General features: G+C 51.1%; 1 protein-coding gene and 1 non-coding gene across 3 annotated transcripts in view; both read right to left on the bottom strand.

The window, feature by feature from the left end:
- Nucleotides 1-20,036, bottom strand: part of PABPC4 (poly(A) binding protein cytoplasmic 4) — a 69,086-nt gene that overhangs the window by 22,741 nt on the left and 26,309 nt on the right. For both annotated transcript variants that reach the window (XR_006388279.1, XM_044286357.1), the window contains exons 7-9: nucleotides 7,223-7,318; nucleotides 6,147-6,419; nucleotides 79-166 (exon numbers count right to left, since the gene is read on the bottom strand). Coding sequence is in view for 1 of the 2 variants with exons in the window: in XM_044286357.1 (XP_044142292.1) it covers nucleotides 79-166; nucleotides 6,147-6,419; nucleotides 7,223-7,318 (457 nt within the window). In the remaining variant the exon portion in view is untranslated. The remainder of the gene's footprint in view (nucleotides 1-78; nucleotides 167-6,146; nucleotides 6,420-7,222; nucleotides 7,319-20,036) is intronic.
- LOC122933546 lies at nucleotides 6,491-6,619 on the bottom strand. The gene has a single exon (XR_006388497.1). It is a non-coding gene; the product is annotated as a small nucleolar RNA SNORA55 (small nucleolar RNA).

Below are 20,036 nucleotides of genomic sequence, written 5' to 3' on the forward strand. Positions count from 1 at the left end.
TGGTCATTATGCTAGTACAGTAAGATGATCAAATATCTGTATATCTATCTAAAATAGCATTCTACAAAAATTTCTCACCCTGAGGACGTCCTGCTTGTTGCCATCGAGGGCCTGGCCGTACTTGGGTCATATGATTGGGTGCATAGTATGTAGGTCTGTTTTGAGCCTGGGAAACAACCACCCACATTATAAGGAGATACATGTGAAGAAGCATTTTCAAAACGAGATTTTTGTGAACTCACCTTGTAAAATCTCTTTCTCGCTTTATTCATTGGGGGACACAGGACCATGGGTATAGCTTGCTGCTGCCACTAGGAGGCGACACTAGGCTGAAAGCTGTTTGCTCCTCCCCTGCAGGCTATACCCCCTCCAGCCTGGAGAGAGCATATCAGTTTGTGCTTCAGCAGTAGGAGAACATACCGAAACAAAACAAAAACAGGAAGACCACAGTCCAACCAAACAACCGAACCTGACCTCAGTCCCAACCGGTAACTTGGACCACTGGTCTCAGTAGAAACCAACAACAATGGGTGGGTGCTGTGTCCCCCAATGAATAAAGCGAGAAAGAGATTTTACAAGGTGAGTTCACAAAAATCTCGTTTTCTCGCTCATATCATTGGGGGACACAGGACCATGGGACGTCCTAAAGCAGTCCCCAGGGTGGGAAAACCGCTGACTCCACCTCCACAGTCGAGCCACTACACTGCGGCCTGTAAGATCCTACGGCCAAGAGCAGCATCCGCCGACGCGAACGAATGCACCTTGTAAAACTTGGTGAAGGTGTGCAACGAAGACCAAGTCGCTGCCTTACACAGTTGAGACGCCGAAGCGTGGTGAAAGTGTGCCCAAGAAGCCCCGACCGCCCTGGTAGAGTGAGCCGTGACGCCAGGCGGAGGAACCCTGCCTTTGGAGCGGTAGGCCTCGTGAATGGCCAATCTAATCCACCGAGCAATCGCCACCTTGGATGCCGCCAAACCCTTCCGAGGACCCTCCGGAACTAGGAACAGAGAGTCCGCTCGTCTAAAGGAGGCTACCGCGGCCAGGTAGATCCGTAAGGCCCGCACCACATCCAGACGATGAAGCGCCACTTCCCTAGGATGGGAAGGTTTAGGGCAAAGCGAGGGGAGGACAATGTCCTCATTGACATGGAACGCCGACACCACCTTTGGCAGAAACGACGGCACCGTCCGGAGCACCACCTTATCCTGATGGAACACCAAGAAGGGCTCCTTGCACGACAGTGCCGCCAGTTCCGACACCCGACGTATGGACGTAATGGCAACCAGGAATGCGACCTTCCATGACAACATGCGGAGGGAGACCTCTCGCAGGGGTTCAAACGGCTCGGACTGAAGTGCCACCAGCACCAAATTCAGGTCCCAGGAATGCAACGGTGGCCGATATGGAACCGCGGTGTGCGCAACACCCTGCATGAAGGTCTTGACGGGCCCCAGCACCGCCAGTGTACGCTGGAAAAATATGGAAAGGGCCGAAACCTGCCCTTTCAGCGAACTTAGGGCCAGACCCAGCTCCAAACCCGCCTGAAGAAAGGCCAACACCGTAGGGAGGGAAAACCTCCTAGAGGGGAGGTCCCTGTCCTCACAGAATTTCAAGAACGACCTCCACGTACGATAGTAGATTCTCGCGGAGGAGGGCTTCCGAGCCCTAATCATCGTGCGAACGACCGCATCCGAGAAACCCCTGTTCTTCAGCAGGAAGGTTTCAATAGCCACGCCGTCAAACGCAGCGTATGTAAACCCTGGTGGAAGACCGGGCCCTGTGAGAGCAGGTCGGGCCTGAGTGGAAGAGGCCACGGCGCGTCCCCCAGGAGCAGAACGAGCTCCGAGTACCAAGCTCGGCGCGGCCAGTCTGGGGCAATTAGGAGCGTTTGAACACCCTCCATCCTGATTCTGCGAAGAATCCGCGGTAGGAGCGGTAGCGGCGGGAATACGTACAGAAAACTGAAGTCGTCCCACGGTGCCACGAGTGCGTCTACGTCGTAGGCCATCGGATCCCTTGCGCGAGACAGGAAGCACGGGAGTTTGTGGTTCAACCGAGACGCCATTAGGTCCACTTCCGGGCGACCCCACCGGAGACAAAGGTCCTCGAACACCTCCGGGTGGAGAGCCCACTCCCCCGAGTCCACCGTCGTTCGGCTGAGGAAATCCGCCGTCCAATTGTCCACGCCCGGGATGAAGATCGCCGAGACCACCGGGACATGGGCTTCCGCCCACTGCAGAATCCTCGCGGCCTCGTCCATCACCGGTCCGCTGCGCGTCCCCCCCTGGTGATTGATGTAGGCAACCGCTGTGGCGTTGTCCGACTGTATCCTGACCGGACGGCCCCGCAAATCGGTGGTCCAATGGCAAAGGGAGAGGTAGATGGCCCGGAGCTCCAGGATATTGATGGGTAGTCTGGACTCCGACAGAGACCAGACACCTTGGGCTGTCCGAGTACCGAAGACCCCCTCCCCAACCGCGGAGGCTGGCGTCGGTCGTAATCACCGTCCATGACACCGGCAGGAACGACTTCCCCGATGACAGGTGGTCCGGAATCATCCACCAGGCGAGAGCCTCGCGAACGGGCTGAGACAGCGAGATCCTGAGGTCCAGTGAATCCCGGGACTTGTCCCAGGAGGACAGGATGAGCCGCTGAAACTCCCTGGTGTGGAACTGGGCGAACGGTACCGCCTCGAACGAGGCCACCATCAGCCCCAGAACTCGCATGCAGTTGCGAATCGATACCTTGCGATGCCGGGTGAGCAGAACCACTGCATTCTGAATGCCCAATCTCTTGTCCAGAGGGAGACGGACCACGGCGGCCTTGGAATCCAACGTCATACCCAGGAACCTGATCCGAGTGGTCGGAGACAGGCATGACTTCCTCCGGTTGAGAATCCAACCGAAGCGAGTGAGCGTGCTCATCGTAATCCGAAGGCTGTCTGCGCATTGCGACGCTGACGGGGCTTTGACTAAGATGTCGTCCAGGTATGGGAGAAGGGTAATGCCTCTGGACCGCAGAATCCCCAGAAGGGGTGCCAGAACCTTTGTGAACACCCGCGGGGCCGTCGCCAGCCCGAATGGCAGCGCGACGAATTGGAAGTGATCCGACTGGATGGCAAATCGGAGGAAACGTTGGTGCACGGCAGCGATAGGTATGTGGAGATACGCATCTTGCACGTCCAAAGACGCCATGTGCTCCCCCTGCACCAACGAGGCCACAACGGAGCGAAGAGATTCCATTCTGAACCTCTGAACTCGTAGATAGCGATTCAGAAGTTTGAGGTCCAGCACCGGTCTCACATCGCCCTCCTTCTTGGGGACCACAAACAGGTTGGAGTAAAAACCTGTGAAACGCTCTTCTGGAGGTACCGGAGAAATCACCCCCCGCAGAAGTAGGGACTGGACGGCGTTCAAGAAAGCCGCGGCCCGGACGGGATCCCTGGGAGGCTGGGAAGGGAAGAAACGGTTGGGGGGAAGGGACCTGAATTCTATTTTGTAGCCCGAGGAAACTACCTTGAGCGTCCATGCGTCCGGAATGTGGGCGTGCCAAATGTCCTGGAACAGGAGAAGACGCCCCCCCACCTGAGAGGGTGGGGACAAACCTTCATGCGGAAGGCTGCTTACTTGGCGCTGTGCGAGGTTGCTGGGCACGCGGACGCCAAGCCTGCTGGGGCTTAAAGGATGGGCCCTTCCGCCGATCCTGGTTGGGTGGTCCCGCCGCGGAGGTGGGAACTGAACGGGTGCCCGAGAAACGGCGAAAGGACTGGAAGCGTGAAGACGCCGGTCTGGACTGAAAAGGCCGCTTCGCTTTGGGTTGGGGCAGATGGGTGCTTTTGCCACCCGTAGCGTCTGAGATTATGACATCCAGTTTCGGCCCGAAAAGCCGAGCCCCAGAAAACGGAAGCTTCAGGAGAGAGCGTTTAGAGGAAGAATCAGCCTTCCAGGCCTTGAGCCATAACTCCCTGCGGACAGAAGTGGTGAGAGCTGAGGCACGGGCAACCATCGACCCAGCATCCAGTGCCGCTTCACAGATATATTTTCCCGCATGTGAAATTTGGAGCGCAGACAACTCGAGCTCAGCAGGCGGGAGGTTGGACAAAATGTCCTGGCTTAACCGGATGGACCACTCCGAAACCGCCTTGGCTACCCAGGCGGACGCGAAAATCGGACGCAGTGCCGAACCGCTCGCCGTAAAGATTGACTTGGAGAGCGACTCTACGCGACGGTCCACCGGATCCTGGAGTGAAGAACCATCCGCCACCGGAATGGTCGTAGATTTTGCCAGTCGAGCCACCGGCGGATCCACCTTCGGCGGGGAGGACCACAGTTCCACTGTCTCGCGTGGAAAGGGGTAGAGAAGGTCCAGACGTTTTGGGATAACAAAACGCAAACCTGGCTGGTCCCAAGCCTTGTTAACCACAATAGAAAAATCTTCGTGCAACGGGAATGCCTTAGGAGTCTGTTTCGCACGCAGAAACGACACCCCTTGCTGGCTAGTGGAGGGAAGATCCTCCTGAACCCGGAAGGTGTCCCTTATCGCCGAAATCAGGCTATCCACCATGGAAGCAATCTGAGAAGAGTGCTCCAGATCCATATCCGCATCCGAATCCCCAAGCTCACCCTCTGACAGTGCGTCGCCTAACAGGGAGGACGCCTGTGACTGGGATCCAGGAGCAGGGGGGGATGCTGAGGCGTCAGAGGAGGAACGGTTACCTGCTCTGGGGCGCTTACTAGGAGGTCTGCCTCTGGTTTGTGTGCAATGCGGTTGCGCGGATTGCACCGGTGGCGATTTTTCTACCAAACGACCCAACAGAGAAAGGGTGGAATGGGAGACCTTAGAGAGGTCCTCCACTGCCCGAGACAGGGACCTTGCCCAGTCTGGTTCCCCCTGAACAGGGCGATCTAAGGCTTCTGTGGGCTGCAGTGTTCTAGGGGGATTGCTCTGCGCAGGCTTCTGACAAGCCGAGCACAGTGAGAGTGACTGGCCCCGAGGGAATTTGGCTGAACACACTGAACAGGCATAGTGAGTGGTCACACAGGTTGCCTGAGGGGGGTCAGTGGCCGGGTCGGACATGGTTAGATATGCTGCCGAACGGGGTATCTATCTCCTACCAGAGTGGAGCGAGAGCCAAGGTCCTGTGTCCACCACGCTGCGCCGGGAGGAAGAGGAAGTTTCAGCCGGGCGGGAGAATAAGCCACGCCCCCTGACAGCCCGGGAGCGGCAGGATAAATGAAGAAGGCCGCAAGCGCCGCCCACCCCTGTGCACGTGATCGCAGCCGCGGCCAGCGTGCCTAAAGTCCCCGATAATATGGCTGCCCAGACGGGGCCGCTTCGTTGCAGAAGAGGGGAAGAACCCGACACCGCCGTGCGGCGACGAAGGTCCCGGCGCGCCGCGAACAGCGCATCTGCCCTGCGCAGTGCCGGCTGCGATCGCACTGAAATATATTGTGTGCGATGCAGCGGCGAAGAATGGAGGGAGACGGAGCGGAAGCGGATAGGACCGAGACAGGTGCCGGCGGAACGCACACGGGTGTGGGGGCGCGTGGATTGGGGGGGCGGGGGGCCGGGGGGCGCTCAGGGGCACTGGTGCTGTGAGTACGGCACGCTGTTATACCGAGGGTGGGGGCCTGGGAGGCGAGTCACTTACCCATCTTCATCTGTAGACTTCACCCTCAGTTGTAACACCAGCAGGACCACCCTACGACCGCTGGCACCAGGCAACAGGGGTCCGGGCAGAAGAGGGCTGAAGAGAGGGTAGTCCTGTAGCTGGGGGGAAGCAGGGGAGCGAGGCTGCCCTGGTCCGCTTTTTCTTCTTGGGGCGGCAAGGCGGTGAACAAGGTACACCGGCCCGCCTCCCGGGGATGCAGGGACGCAAGCGACCCTGGACCCCCCATCCGGATCCTTGGAAAAAATAAAAAATAAAATAATCAAAGCGCCACCCTGCAAAGCAGGGAGGTCTGCCTCCTACGACACTAAGCTAAAAACTGATATGCTCTCTCCAGGCTGGAGGGGGTATAGCCTGCAGGGGAGGAGCAAACAGCTTTCAGCCTAGTGTCGCCTCCTAGTGGCAGCAGCAAGCTATACCCATGGTCCTGTGTCCCCCAATGATATGAGCGAGAAATACAAATTTCCACTGCACCCACCTGCGGAACAGCAGGCACAAAGTATCCTCCAGGAGCTGGCTGAAATTGGTTGATAAGGGTGTTGGCAGGAAGAGCCCTCATTCCTGCTATACGCTGCATATACTGATTGGTAAGATGCGCTTTCCGTTCCTCCTTTCTTTGAGCCAATGCCACATAGAGTGGTTTAGACCCTACAATTCTCCCATTCATCTCAGTGACTGCTTTAGTGGCTTCTTCTGGGGAAGAAAAGCAAACAAATCCAAATCCTTTGCTACGGCCATCCTCCAGCATAACCTGGAATAGACATTATGCATTAAGGTGGAATGCTATATCTTTACCACAACATTCCAAACATATTTAGGATTGCATGTTAAAGAGGTGTAGAGACAGAGCGCAATGCATACTATGCTCCGTCTGGATTTCCTCTGCATTTATCTAGCACTGCATTGCCTCTCCATGCACAACACAGCAGGGACAGAATAAGATTACAGTGCGCTGTGGGGGTGGGGGGAAAGGGTTGTGGTAAAATTATACACTTCTAGAACAATATGAGCATTTGTTTTCCAGCAAACATCCAGAAATCAAAGCAATGTAAAAATATCGTAGTTCCCAAACAAATATACAGCACTGGGATGAAGCAGACTATGTACATGCGCCAAGCCATTATCTGTGGTTGGCAGCTATAACATAAAGCTGGCTACAACAGCTAAGAGCAGAGGTGACTCCAATCCCAGCCCTCCTTTAAGCTCATCCACAGCCCTGTCATACGATCGCAGAGCACCGATGGGCCTAACAAAGGCTCCTAGGTCCATCATCTGTCATGTACAAAAGACTATCAGGCCCTGAATTCACCTGCATCATAGTTATCACAGAGAGGAGAATGTACATAGAATGTACAAAGATTGGATGGCAGTTATGTCTTTCTGTACTATACTTAAATTATAAATCTAATGGCGGATTTTCAGTGTGACAGGTCAGATAAATTCATTACTAGCAGGAGTGAAGCCTAAAGAGCAGTATAAAAAGTAAAACGCAAACGTCTTAACATAACGCTAGCTGGAAAAAAAGGCTGAAGCAGATAAAAACACTCATCTCACCTTGGCACTTGTGATGGATCCAAATGGAGAAAACTCTTTCCTTAGCTTTTCATCATCAATAGTGTCATCCAGATTTTTAATATACAAATTCACACCCTGTAAACACAAAGAAAATTAGAGGCGTAGATATTTATCAAACAGGGATCCAAAACATCTTCAAATTAAGCTATCTTACAACTACAACTATGTCCATATGCCTTACAGGATAGTAGGTTGAGGACAGAGGGTCTTCTTAAACAGCACAAACCTAAATATGGTAGACCCCAGCTATGAGTCCTGATCAGTGAGTGCAGCTTAGCTGCTGGAGTCCTGTCTCCATATAAACTTTGTCTGTTGTTCTGTATCTCCCTCTTGGTTTACACTGCAATACTGCCTGTTCAATTTGATGATTAGGTTACAATAAGGACAGAAGATTATAAATAGAGATGAGCGAATTTTATATTTTGAAATTCGTTCACACTTCGTTTGGTGGTAAAAGCAGAATTGCGTTATGGATTCTGTTACCATGGACCAGAACGCAATTCTTTGATAGACTGTAGGGCTGCAGCTAACGATTATTTGAATAATCGATTAGTTACCGATTAATTTCTACGATTAATCGGCAAAAACGACAAAATTACAAAACAGAGGTTTATATGATCTTACTTGAAAAAATATGTTCAAAGGCCATATTAAAACAAATTGTGGACGACACTATTATGGGGGATCTGTGGACGACACTTATGGGGGATCTGTGGACGACACTATTATGGGGGGATCTGTGGACGACACTATTATGGGGGGATCTGTGGACGACACTATTATGGGGGATCTGTGGACGGCGCAGTTATGGAGAGGGGGATCTGTGGGTGGCGTAGTTATGGAGAGGGGGATCTGTGGGTGGCGCAGTTATGGAGAGGGGGATCTGTGCGTGGCGCAGTTATGGAGAGGGGGATCTGTGCGTGGCGCAGTTATGGAGAGGGGGATCTGTCGGCGGCGTAGTTATGGAGAGGGGGATCTGTGGGCGGCGCAGTTATGGAGAGGGGGATCTGTGGGCGGCGCAGTTATGGAGAGGGGGATCTGTGGGCGGCGCAGTTATGGAGAGGGGGATCTGTGGGCGGCGCAGTTATGGAGAGGGGGATCTGTGGGCGGCGCAGTTATGGAGAGGGGGATCTGTGGGCGGCGCAGTTATGGAGAGGGGGATCTGTGGGCGGCGCAGTTATGGAGAGGGGGATCTGTGGGCGGCGCAGTTATGGAGAGGGGGATCTGTGGGCGGCGCAGTTATGGAGAGGGGGATCTGTGGGCGGCGCAGTTATGGAGAGGGGGATCTGTGGGTGGCGCTGTTATGGAAAGGGATCTGTGGGTGGCGCAGTTATGGAGAGGGGGATCTGTGGGTGGCGCTGTTATGGAGAAGGGGATATGTGCACTGTTATGGGCATAACAGTGCACAGATCCCTTTCCTCATAACAGTGCACAGATCCCCCTTCCCATAGCAGTGCCATACACAGACCCCCCCTCCTCCCCATAGCAGTGCTATACACAGACCCCCCCTCCCCATAGCAGTGCCATAGACAGATCCTCCCCCCTCCCCATAGCAGTGCTATACACAGACCCCCCTCCCCATAGCAGTGCCATAGACAGATCCTCCCCCCTCCCCATAACAGCCCCGGCCCCGATGCTTATATGTCGGACTAATCACGTCTGCATCTTTATTTTACCTTTTTACAATGACGCTCCTGTAACAGCCAGGCAGAGCGGACGGCGGCGTAACGTCACTCACTCACGTGACGCACCTGCTCCGCCCACTTCATGAATGAAGGAGGCGGAGCAGGCGTGTCACGTGAGTGAGTGACGTTACGCCGCCGTTCGCTCTGCCTGGCTGTTACAGGAGCGTCATTGTAAAAAGGTAAAATAAAGATGCAGGGACCGCCCGCCCGCCCGCATAGCAACGAATCGGCGATTATTCGATAACTGGATTCGTCGACAACGAATCCAGTTATCGAATATAATCGATTACATCGATTAATCGTTGCAGCCCTAATAGAATGCATAACGCATTGCCTTTAGAGACATTACATTATTCATTCCGTCTTAATAGAAGTCTATAGCCTGCATAACGGATCTGTCCCATTTCCGTTATGCAGGAGAGGACTCCAGCATAACGGAAACTGGACGGATCCGTTATGCTGGCCATATACTTGTGTTATAAAGCAATGTCTCTAAAGGCTTTCCGTTAAACATTCCACCATAGAATTGTGTTATGGTCCATATTAACGGAATCCATTATGCATTCCATCATAGAATTGCGTTATGGTCACCTTTTACCACCAAACGAAGTGTGAACGAATTTCAAAATATGAAATTTGCTCATCTATATATTTGACATCACTGTAATCATACTGACCCAAAGAATACAGTAAAAACTACAACTTGTCCCAGAAAAATAAATTATGAATAACCACTGAGGAAGGAGTTGGAGGGACTCCGAAACACGTTTGGTGTGATGGTTTGACCAGGACATCTCCTGCCTATAGCTATATGAACTTTGAGATCCATTGAATAAGTGGGTGTGATCCCTTTTATCATGACATCTGAATATCCATATTTTTATGCATGTTTATTCCTATTTTAACAGTTATATGTGTATATTATAAGATACGATTATAAGAAAGAAAAATCACCTTATACCCATGTTAAGATATAACAAGAGATGGTATAGGAAACTAGTAGAAGATTACACAACTTTGAGGGAGTCGTTGCGGATGTACCTCTGTGGGATAATCCCATGTTTCCCTCCTTGCACTCCTTATCAGGTAATCAATTTTGGGGGGGAACATGGGATTGAATTACAGGATCGCGCTTGAGTCCGCGCGAGAATGAGGAGGACGGCGCATGCGCAGCCTGTACAAGCGCGGTCCCGGCGATTGAGCCGGGTGTCAATTACAGTGCATAGAGGCGGGGTTAGGGCAGGGGAGGTACAGCCTGAAGTGAGGGAAGGGCTACCCCCTTGACTTCTAGCGTGACTGTTGGAGCAGGAAATGATTACTTTATAAGACGTTTTTTTCAGGCATATACAGCGCATGAAAGCGGCACAAGGATGTATAAGAACACACTGAAGATGATCTATAAGGTACTGTTGCTAGTTTATTAAGTGAAATTAAGGTGAAAGGTTCGCTTTAAGTTAAGTTAGCAGGACATGTAGAGCGGCGCCCCGGGATCTCCCTGCACCTACTATTATTCCTGGGCGCCGCTCCATTCGCCCGCTGTGCCCCAGTTACAGTCTCCTGCCCCGTATGCTAATTGCTACTATCGGAGCTATGGCGAGGAGACATCAGCTTCTCTCCTGGGCGTTACAAGAAGGAACGCCCACTAGATAGATTAGCACTAGATAGATTAATAGATTAGCATACGGAGCACCTGAGGGGTTAACTGCCACTTATTTGCTGCCAGTACCCGCCTCATGTATTAAAGGTTAATTACCATTGGTGGCGCATGCAACCCCCTCCCCCCCCCCCCCAGTATTAAAATCATTGGTGGCAGTGGCCACAGAGTCCCCTCACCTCCTCTCATTGGTGGTGCAGTGGCAGCTTCTGATCAGAGCCCCAGCAGTGAGTGTAAAGTCCTATTAACCCTAATAGAGCTCTATCAGGGTGAATAGGACAAGGGATGAAAAAAACCCAGGTTCTAGCCCCTAAGGGGAAATAGTTACTAAATAAAAAGGGGAAAAAAAAATAATAATTAAGTATAAATTACATATAAAATATATAAACAAAAAAATAAACATATCACATATCACCACGTCCGAAAAGTTAAAACTATTAAAATAGAAAAAAATCTATACGGTGAACGCCGGAACAGAAAAAAATAAATAAAAACTGCGGGATACCGAATTTTTTAAAAATGTGGAATGCACGTGGATTTTTTAGTTTATTTTTTTTGCGTGGTATCGAATACCGCAATACTTTTTTTATGGTATCGAAATCTAATAAAAAATTTGGTATCGCAACAACTTTGTATCATTCACCAAAGTTATCTCTCTCCTACACGGCTACATCAGATGGGTAGGTTACCACATTCCAGATGTCAGAGATGTGGTACAGAAGTGCTAACTTCTGGCATCTCATATGGGAATGCCCATACATACAAACATTCTGGAAAGATATCACAGATTCTCTGTGCCCTTTTAAACCTTCCTATACCGATGACCCCAAAGGTATGTTTATTCGGTATAGCTGATGAAGAATTATATTCTCATTACGTGACGGTTTTTCTGAGAGAAATTTAATTTCTCGCACAAAAAGCGATAGCGATCTGATGGATGGGAGACAGAAGCCCTTCTGTTAGTCAATGGAAGGTGAATACCATTATACCTTATGAAAACATTGTATTTAAAAATAGAGGTTGTCTTCAAAAGTTTATTATGGTTTGGGGATCATGGTGCTCATCTATGCAAACTATGTACTCAGCTCAAAGATTTACTGCTAACCTTAATGCAGCATCTGGTTAATTTTGCCTTAGGTCATGTTACTACATGTAGAATGTTATGTTATGGATGCTATATTTCTGTATGCAGTGCATAAGGATATTGTAACCCAAGTCGGTATGGATATGGTACAGTTAATGTTTATGGAATCGTTGATTTTTCACAAGATTTGATGTAAACTATTATATTGCTTTGTTCAATAAAACGATATAAAAAAGATAAAACAAGAGGCAACTACACTCCAAAAAACACATAAATATAGAAAAAACGCATTAAAATGCATCAAAAACACATCAAAACTGCAATGCGTTTTTTGGACAATTTGAAAGAGAAATGGAAGTAAAGGAGGGAGATAATGCAATATTATGGGATATTTATAATTATTGTGCTGAGTGTACCTATATTGTAGTTACTTTAAAACATAACTCTTATTTTATCGATATTTAGAATATAATGACACTTGTAGTGGAACAAAATTTGTGTTACAATGCTTTTTTGAAGAGAATGTCAGGCGTGACAGGAAGATACCGATTTTTTCTTTCTTTTAGCAGCGGGTTTTTCGTATACAGGGTCGCTCTTGGGACAAGTTTTCAGATAGGCTATTGTGCCTGGGCTTTATCCCTATAATTATTAGTCGTGGTAAGTGGGGAAGAACCCTATTTGGCTGTATTCCGGGCACTCGCCCTTAAAAGGGCGACCCACAACCGCTGGAACCTCGGATCTATCACTAAATTCCCTCCAATCTGTCCGACGCGTTTCACCACTAGGAGCAGTGGTTCTTCAGGGACAAGGAGACAAAAGCGCCGGGGCGCTTAGTGCAGTGGCAGCGCTCCCGCACGCAAATCAAGGCACTGCTCCTAGTGGTGAAACGCGTCGGACAGATTAGAGGGAATTTAGTTGCCAGGGTGATTTAGTGATAGATCCGAAGGTTCCAGCGGTTGTGGGTCGCCCTTTTAAGGGCGAGCGCCCGGAATACAGCCAAATAGGGTTCTTCCCCACTTACAACGACTATTAATTATAGGGATAAAGCCCAGGCACAATAGCCTATCTGAAAACGTGTCCCAAGAGCGACCCTGTATACGAAAAAAACACTGCTAAAAGAAAGAAAAAAAATCGGTATCTTCCTGTCACGCCTGACATTCTCTTCAAAAAAGCAGTGTAACACAAATTTTGTTCCACTACAAGTGTCATTATATTCTAAATATCGATAAAATAAAAGTTATGTTTTAAAGTAACTACAATATAGGTACACTCAGCACAATAATTATATTTATAGACACTTCTGAGTTATAATACACCGGGCCACGACTACAGACCTCCTGACCCGGAGTATTCTTTATTTTATAATATTATGGGATATTATCGAATTTTGAGGTGAATAAAGGTCCATTCACACGTCCGTGTGTGTTTTGCGGATCCACAAAACACAGACACCGGTAATGTGCGTTCCGCATTTTGCGGACCGCACATCGCCGGCACTAAATAGAAAATGCCTATAGGACATGTTCTATTTTTTACGGGATTGGAATTTGCGGACCCGGAAGTGCGGGTCCGCATTTCCGGATCTGGGCCGCACAATGTGCGGCCCCATACAAATAGACGCAAAATGCCGAACGGAATTGCGGACATGTGAATGGAGCCTAATATGTATATTTAGCTGGAAGTATAGAGGAAAGTGGTATGTAGTGATGACGTCCGGTTCCAAGGTACTACCATTTCTCGAACTCTGGTTCGGTCCCAAGGTACTACTTGGTAAGCACAGAACAACTTGTCTCCAAAACTCGTATCCATCCTGAAGAGCAGCAGCCAAGAAGGCATGCTGGACGATTACATCATTAACAAGGCCCAGGATCTCCTGCAGAATCAGTTTGGGGACTTTGATGGCCAACAGCCCCTCCGCTGCTATTCTCTTTACAGGGTACAGCATGCTAAAGAAGGCCGTACAAATCCACTACGACCAGGACAGGGTGCACTGACTACCACCTGCTTCAAAAATTGTGACATCCTAGTGGCAGACAGCATCAAGACCAGCAATTTGCAGCTGTTTGCAAGCAGATTAATAACATGTACAGTTTAGTGGTCAATGAGCCCCTAAAACATCTAAAATTTCTCAACGTGGATCAGCAGAAAAAATTGGATTTTTTGTACTCACCGTAAAATCCTTTTCTCGTAGTAGGCATTGGGGGACACAGCACCATGGGTATATGTCCAACTACCACTAGGAGGCACTAGACACAAAAAGTGTTGGCTCCTCCCAGGTGGGCTATACCCTCTCCACAGGCACGAGGCTATTCAGTTTGTACCAAAAGCAGTAGGAGAGAGAAGAAAAGCAAGGAACCAACAACTCCCGTACCGGGAAAGATCAAGAGACCAGCCCGGAGAAGCGGAAGAAAAAACATAGGGTGGGATCTGTGTCCCCCAATGCCTACTACGAGAAAAGGATTTTACGGTGAGTACAAAAAATCCAATTTTCTCGTGCATGGCATTGGGGGACACAGCACCATGGGACGTCCCAAAGCAGTCCCTGAGGGAGGGAAAAGAAGAGACGCGCCACCGGTTGGGCATACAGGTGCAGGAGAACCATGTGACCCAACGGGAAAAAACACGAGATGGGCAAGAGGTTCCATAACAAGGAAGAAACCTCAGAAGAAGCAGGGAAGACTGCCAGCACCCCAGGACAAATGACTGGAAGAAAATTCCAAATGCAAGAAGGTGGCAAAAGGAAACAGAGCGCCGCCAAGGGCTGGAGAAAAAATTAGGACAGCACCGCGTGGTGAAACTACCCAACGCTCTACATTGTCTCAGACCCAAAAAACCTGTGGCCATCCCCTGAAAGGCCAGGGGAGAAAAGAAACAGGGAAGCACTGAAAACCAAACGAGTGGGGGAAGCCATAGCAAGGCTCACATGTGAAGGGAGGGGACTCCCCTCACCGCAAGGCCAGGAAAGAAGCTAAGCGCCCCATGTAAAGGTGAACCCAAGGCTGCTAGAGGAAACCGCCAACCCTGGAGAAGGAGGGGGTTGTAGGTAAAAAACCAGGAAAAGAACGATAGCTCCTGCGTCCCCAAAAACAGGAGACGAGGCACAAGCCTCCGAAACAAGATATCACCGTGAAGCGTAAGACCAGAGGAAACTCTGGGCATGTGAAGTATCATGGAAAAAAGAAGCCAGATACAGGCCAGGCAACCTCGGCAGGACACACTGGACTGAGAGACATGGGAGTAGAAGGAGAGCACTCCAAAAAACCTAAAGAGGAAAGGTCCTACAACAGGAGGAGGTCCCTCCCGAAGGAGACCATACGGTGGAACTGCAAACCGCAGCACTAAACCACTCAATACCAGGTACTTGACGTGGGAGGATGGAAAAAAAGAGACACAAATCCAAAGAGGACCTCAAATGAACAGGGACTCCCGAAAGGAGTACCCAGTATGGGCTCACAAGGAACCAGGAGCAAGCCAGAATATCCAGGAAAGGCGAAAAGAAACCACCATAGGGGAAGGGGCATTGGCCATGGACAACTAGCCGTACCAAGAATATTGACCAGCAAACCTTAAACATTGTCCCAGAGAGGGCAAGAACAGCAGCTCGGGATGTACCACAAAACGACAGACATCCATATGCATAAGGAATGCAGAAGTCGCCATGAAAAAACCGGGGTAGCCTACATAGAAATGTAGAAACCAGCTGCGACCGGCATACAGAAAACTTCCAGGGGGGAGAAAGTACCAGACAGGTGCAGACGACGGCAAGGTCCAAGAGGACTGCCCTTTCGCCATGTAGCACAACTAAGCAGAAAAAACAAGGGAATACCGAAAACACCTGGACCCAGAAGGAACTACGGGGCCCTGTCCGATACCAGTGCAATCAGCTGAAAATTCAGACAGGTGTGTGTGGCGCTCAGAGGTCCTGTCCTTGACCCGTCAGGGAGGACGTCCAGCAATGATAAAAGCCGTGGACCCAGAAGGATTCCGTGTGGCGGACATCCAGCGATGACAGAAAACCGCAACCGCGGCCGATGCCGCCAGCTACGTGTCCAAACAAGGTAGAAGATCCAGTGGAGATCCTTGTACTTCACCAGGAATGGGCCGCTCAGCAATTAGGAAACAACGCGAGTACTCCCCTATAACATGGGGTAACGCGGAGCACAGCATACCGTAGTACCGTAAAGAGAAGGCAAGAGCAACTACAGCACAAAGGCCAACAACCACCTGGCCACGGAGTAGGGAGCGTGGTTGAATGAGGACCACCCGCCGGATCAGACAGATCGGTCATATACTGGAGCTACCAGAAGTAGCAGTAGACCGACAAGGTGGGGGTTGGGCTGGCCCACACCTGCCAGACATGGTAACCATGCACATGCTGAACGAAGGGGGCCTGGTGCAGACAGTGCCTTTAGAGGTACAAGGAGACCAATGAGCGCGACAGTAAAGGAGTGGCAGATGTATGGAAGAACCAAATGGATGGAACCAACAACCGCAGCACAGATTAGAACTCGTGGGCAGAAAACACCCAGTAATACAGAAACTGTCTGAGCTACAGACCGCACCACAGGGCCCAGCGCTTGGGGTACTACAAACACACGCCTAAAATATGGGTAAAGTGGCTGCATGTTGCCAACTAAGGAGAGTGGAAACATAGCCACAGCATCTGGGAATGAGACAGCATTCGGAGGGTACAGGTACACAACCTGTAAAGTAGAAATATGGCTGTGTTAGAGGAACTACATTTAAGATCGAAGCAATGTGGCCGCATGGTGCACCCTAGACCCAGAGAGGTGCAACAGCAACCGCGTTAAGAATGGAACCCAGTAGGGCCGCACGGTACCACAAAGAACAAGACAGGTGCACACCACAATCAGGTAGGTGCAATGGCAACAGAAACAGGGCCGCATAGTACACCCTAGAAGCCAGACAGCTTGAACGGCTGCAGCATCGGAGACGGTTCAGGGACTCTACCCATGAAGGGAGTAAGATGGCCGTTTGGTGCACACTATGATGAGGTAGGTGCAATGGCCACGGCAATTGGAGGAGGCCTCAATATCTCGTCCTGTAAGGAAAGAAAATGCCACATGGAACACCATAAAGCCGGACAGGAGGAACGGCTACCGCATCCGGAGATGGCTCAGGTACTCCACCTGTTAAGGGATCAAGGCAGCAGGGAACAGACAGGTAACTGAACCGGACAGGGGCAATTCTAAGGCAATTGAAAGTGGCCTCTACATTCCGCCCGTAGGGAGAAATGTTGCCGCATGGAACACAACAGAGCCCGCCAGGGGTATCGGCTACAGCACCGGAGATGGCGTAGGTACTCTACCTGTGAAGGGAGCAAATTGGCTGGGAACAGACAGGCGCAATTGCAGCGGCAATTAAAGGCAGCCTGTATCTCTCGCCAGGAAGGGAGAAATAGTGTCGCATGGAACACCATAGCGCCAGCCAGGGGAATCGGCTACAGCATCAGGAGATGGTGTAGGTACTCCACCTATGACAGGAGCAAAGTGGCTGGGAACAGACAGGTGCAATTGCAACGGCAATTGAAGCGGCCTGTATATCTCACCCGGAAGGGAGAATAGTGCTGTATGGAACACCATAGAGCCAGCCAGGAGTAATGGCTTCTGTAGGTACACTACCTAAGCAAAGGGGCAAGGCGGCTGTACAATTGCCCTGAACTCACCAACCTACAGGAGGCGATAGCCGAGCTAACCGCTTGCCCAGAACAGGAACTCCCTGCAATGAGGTAGAGTGGCGAACACCAACACCAGGATGGGGACCCCACGGAAACACTCTCAAATGTGTAGAGGATAACCCCTGGTATAGGGGAACCAGGAAGGCTTGTCAGGGACAGCCTATGGCAGTGGTGCAGGAACCACCCTGTTAAGGAGAAGGCGTACGTATCAGACACCGGGTAGGTGACTCAGTATGCTAAACACGGGGACGGCTGCCTTACCTGTGCGGTTGAATACCTGTGCGGTCAGGGGAGCACCATCCGAAAATCCACTAGAGGTGATACCAACCCTATTTAGGTAGGAGAGGTTCCTCTGTGCACGTAGTCTTGACCTCCCAGAGGGCTTCTATATGGAGGAAGACCGCCTGATGCTCTGTTCCGAGGGAATCGGTGCAGAGGTGTCCCCAGAGGCAACGGATGGGGTGACAGGAAGGATTCGTCACCAGCCTCAGGCCTGTCCTGGGGGGGATCCGAGGATGCCGAGGAGGGGTGGGACCCCGTTGAGACCACCCGAGGGTGTACTGTGAGCTACCCCTCGCCGAACCCGGGTGCAGGTACCCCTAACTGAGCATGCCCCATCTGCAGGGAGGACCCTGGAGGGCAGAGGTGGCCGCAATATGGGTTGGTAGCGTGCCAGCGACACTGCTAGGGAGAGTCGGCCAAGGTTCCCATGGCATTGACACGGAGGGACCCATTCATGGGGAACCTACACAAAAAGATTGTTCAGGGAAAACAATGGGATCTGGGAAGAGGTACTGCACACCAGCAGGGACAGGCTGACCACATGGCAGCCATTGTAGACAGCGAACGCACGTGAAAACACGTGGCGACCGAGGAGCTGTTGGGAGAAGAGATGCTCAAAAAGCAGCCAGCAGAGGCTGTCTATCCTGACCCGGACGCAGTGTTCCCCCAAAGAGGTGCAGCAGCAGCTTGTTCCCTAAAAAGAGGTGGTCAGTAGGGCTGCAGGGGACATGAAGCAATCGAGGGGTTAACCACCCCCTCCAACAGAAAAAACACGTTAGCCCAGGAAAGGGAGAGGAGATAGCTCCTCCCGAGGGCCGGGCGGGGCTCAGAAAAGCCCGGGAAGCAAGGGGGAGGGGCCGGGAAGATTGCGGCCTAGCAGGCCCAAAAGCCGGGGCCTCGATTTATGAGGCGGCCGGGAATGGAGCAAGGGGGGCGGGGTGAACCGCGGCCGACAGAGGGCCCACCGGACCATAAAAATAGGTGAGTAGGGTAGGGGGGGGGGAAGCGACACCTGGGGATAGGCAGATCAGGGCAAACGGAGCACCTGGGAGCCGGGGACAGGCCATAGAAGATGAGGCCTAGTCCCGGCAGAAGCCGGGGACTAAAGTAGCGGGGAAGCCAGGGAGAGACTGTGTGGCCAGGGAGGAGAGAAAAGACCAACCGAGGGGGAAAAGAAGGGAGGAAAAACCATGAATATAAACCCCCCCAGGAGGGAGGGGGGGGGTTGGCTAGGAGGAAAGAAGAGGCTCCCCAGGACCCCCAGCTAAGGTGGATCCCATCCCCCTGGCCACAGAAGGGAACCTAACCCTGGGGCAGGGACACAGGGACAGGGGAGTATACTCACCATCCGATATACTCACCATCCGATGTCTTCGGGCGCAGCACGGTCACCCCTTCGGCAGACTCAACACGGGAACCGTGGGAATGCCGGCAAGCCACTGCGGATGCAGTCCGTGGGGACTGGGTGACCGGCGATGGTACCGAAGTACGCGCCCGCAGGGGGGGCAACTAAAGTGGAACAAGATGGAGCCCCAGCCTGCAGCAGGTATAACGGTGGAAAAAAACCGACCTGCGGAAGAGAGAAAAAAAAAAGAAAAAGAATAAAAATAAACAGCAGAACCTGCAAAAAAGCAGGACAGGTCTGCCTCCTACGGACACTAGACTAAAACTGAATAGCCGCGTGCCTGTGGAGAGGGTATAGCCCACCTGGGAGGAGCCAACACTTTTTGTGTCTAGTGCCTCCTAGTGGTAGTTGGACATATACCCATGGTGCTGTGTCCCCCAATGCCATGCACGAGAAACACCTATGACTGTGGGGTGTTCGCCATAGCATTTGCCTTTTAGTTTCTGGCAGATGACGGTGAATCCACAGCGATCTTCCAGGACAACGTGATGAGAAACCATCTAATATCCTGCCTGCAGAATGGCAGGATCACAGGCTTTCCCAAAAAGGTCAATTATCGACTCCATGTCTTTCATGATATTTCGAGTCTATGATGGGCCAAGAGATCGCCCTAACCATAAGCCTGATATTACCGAAACAGACCTGGATCCTCTACATCACCAAAACTGCAGTCTCCACCCAACCCCAGATTACAACCGCCGACCCATGGTACAGGTCTAGAACCCACAGACTTGATGACATCGGTAAGTAACCAGTGACTTTTCTAAGTTTCATCATCTTCATGTACTGATTTTAATAATGTCTTCTCATGTGATAATATATGTATGTGTATTAAGTACTTAGACAACCACCAAAGGTTCGGGATAATCACACAAACATAGGCCTTTTAGCCTATGGGCCCCATAACTTTGCTGTGACTTTAGTTATACCTATTAATGAGGGGGTATCCTAATTTATTATTTTAACTTAGACAGTAGAGACCTGA

This window comes from Bufo gargarizans, chromosome 3 (genome assembly GCF_014858855.1).
Source record: "Bufo gargarizans isolate SCDJY-AF-19 chromosome 3, ASM1485885v1, whole genome shotgun sequence".
In the NCBI taxonomy this organism is placed as follows: Eukaryota; Metazoa; Chordata; class Amphibia; order Anura; family Bufonidae; genus Bufo; species Bufo gargarizans.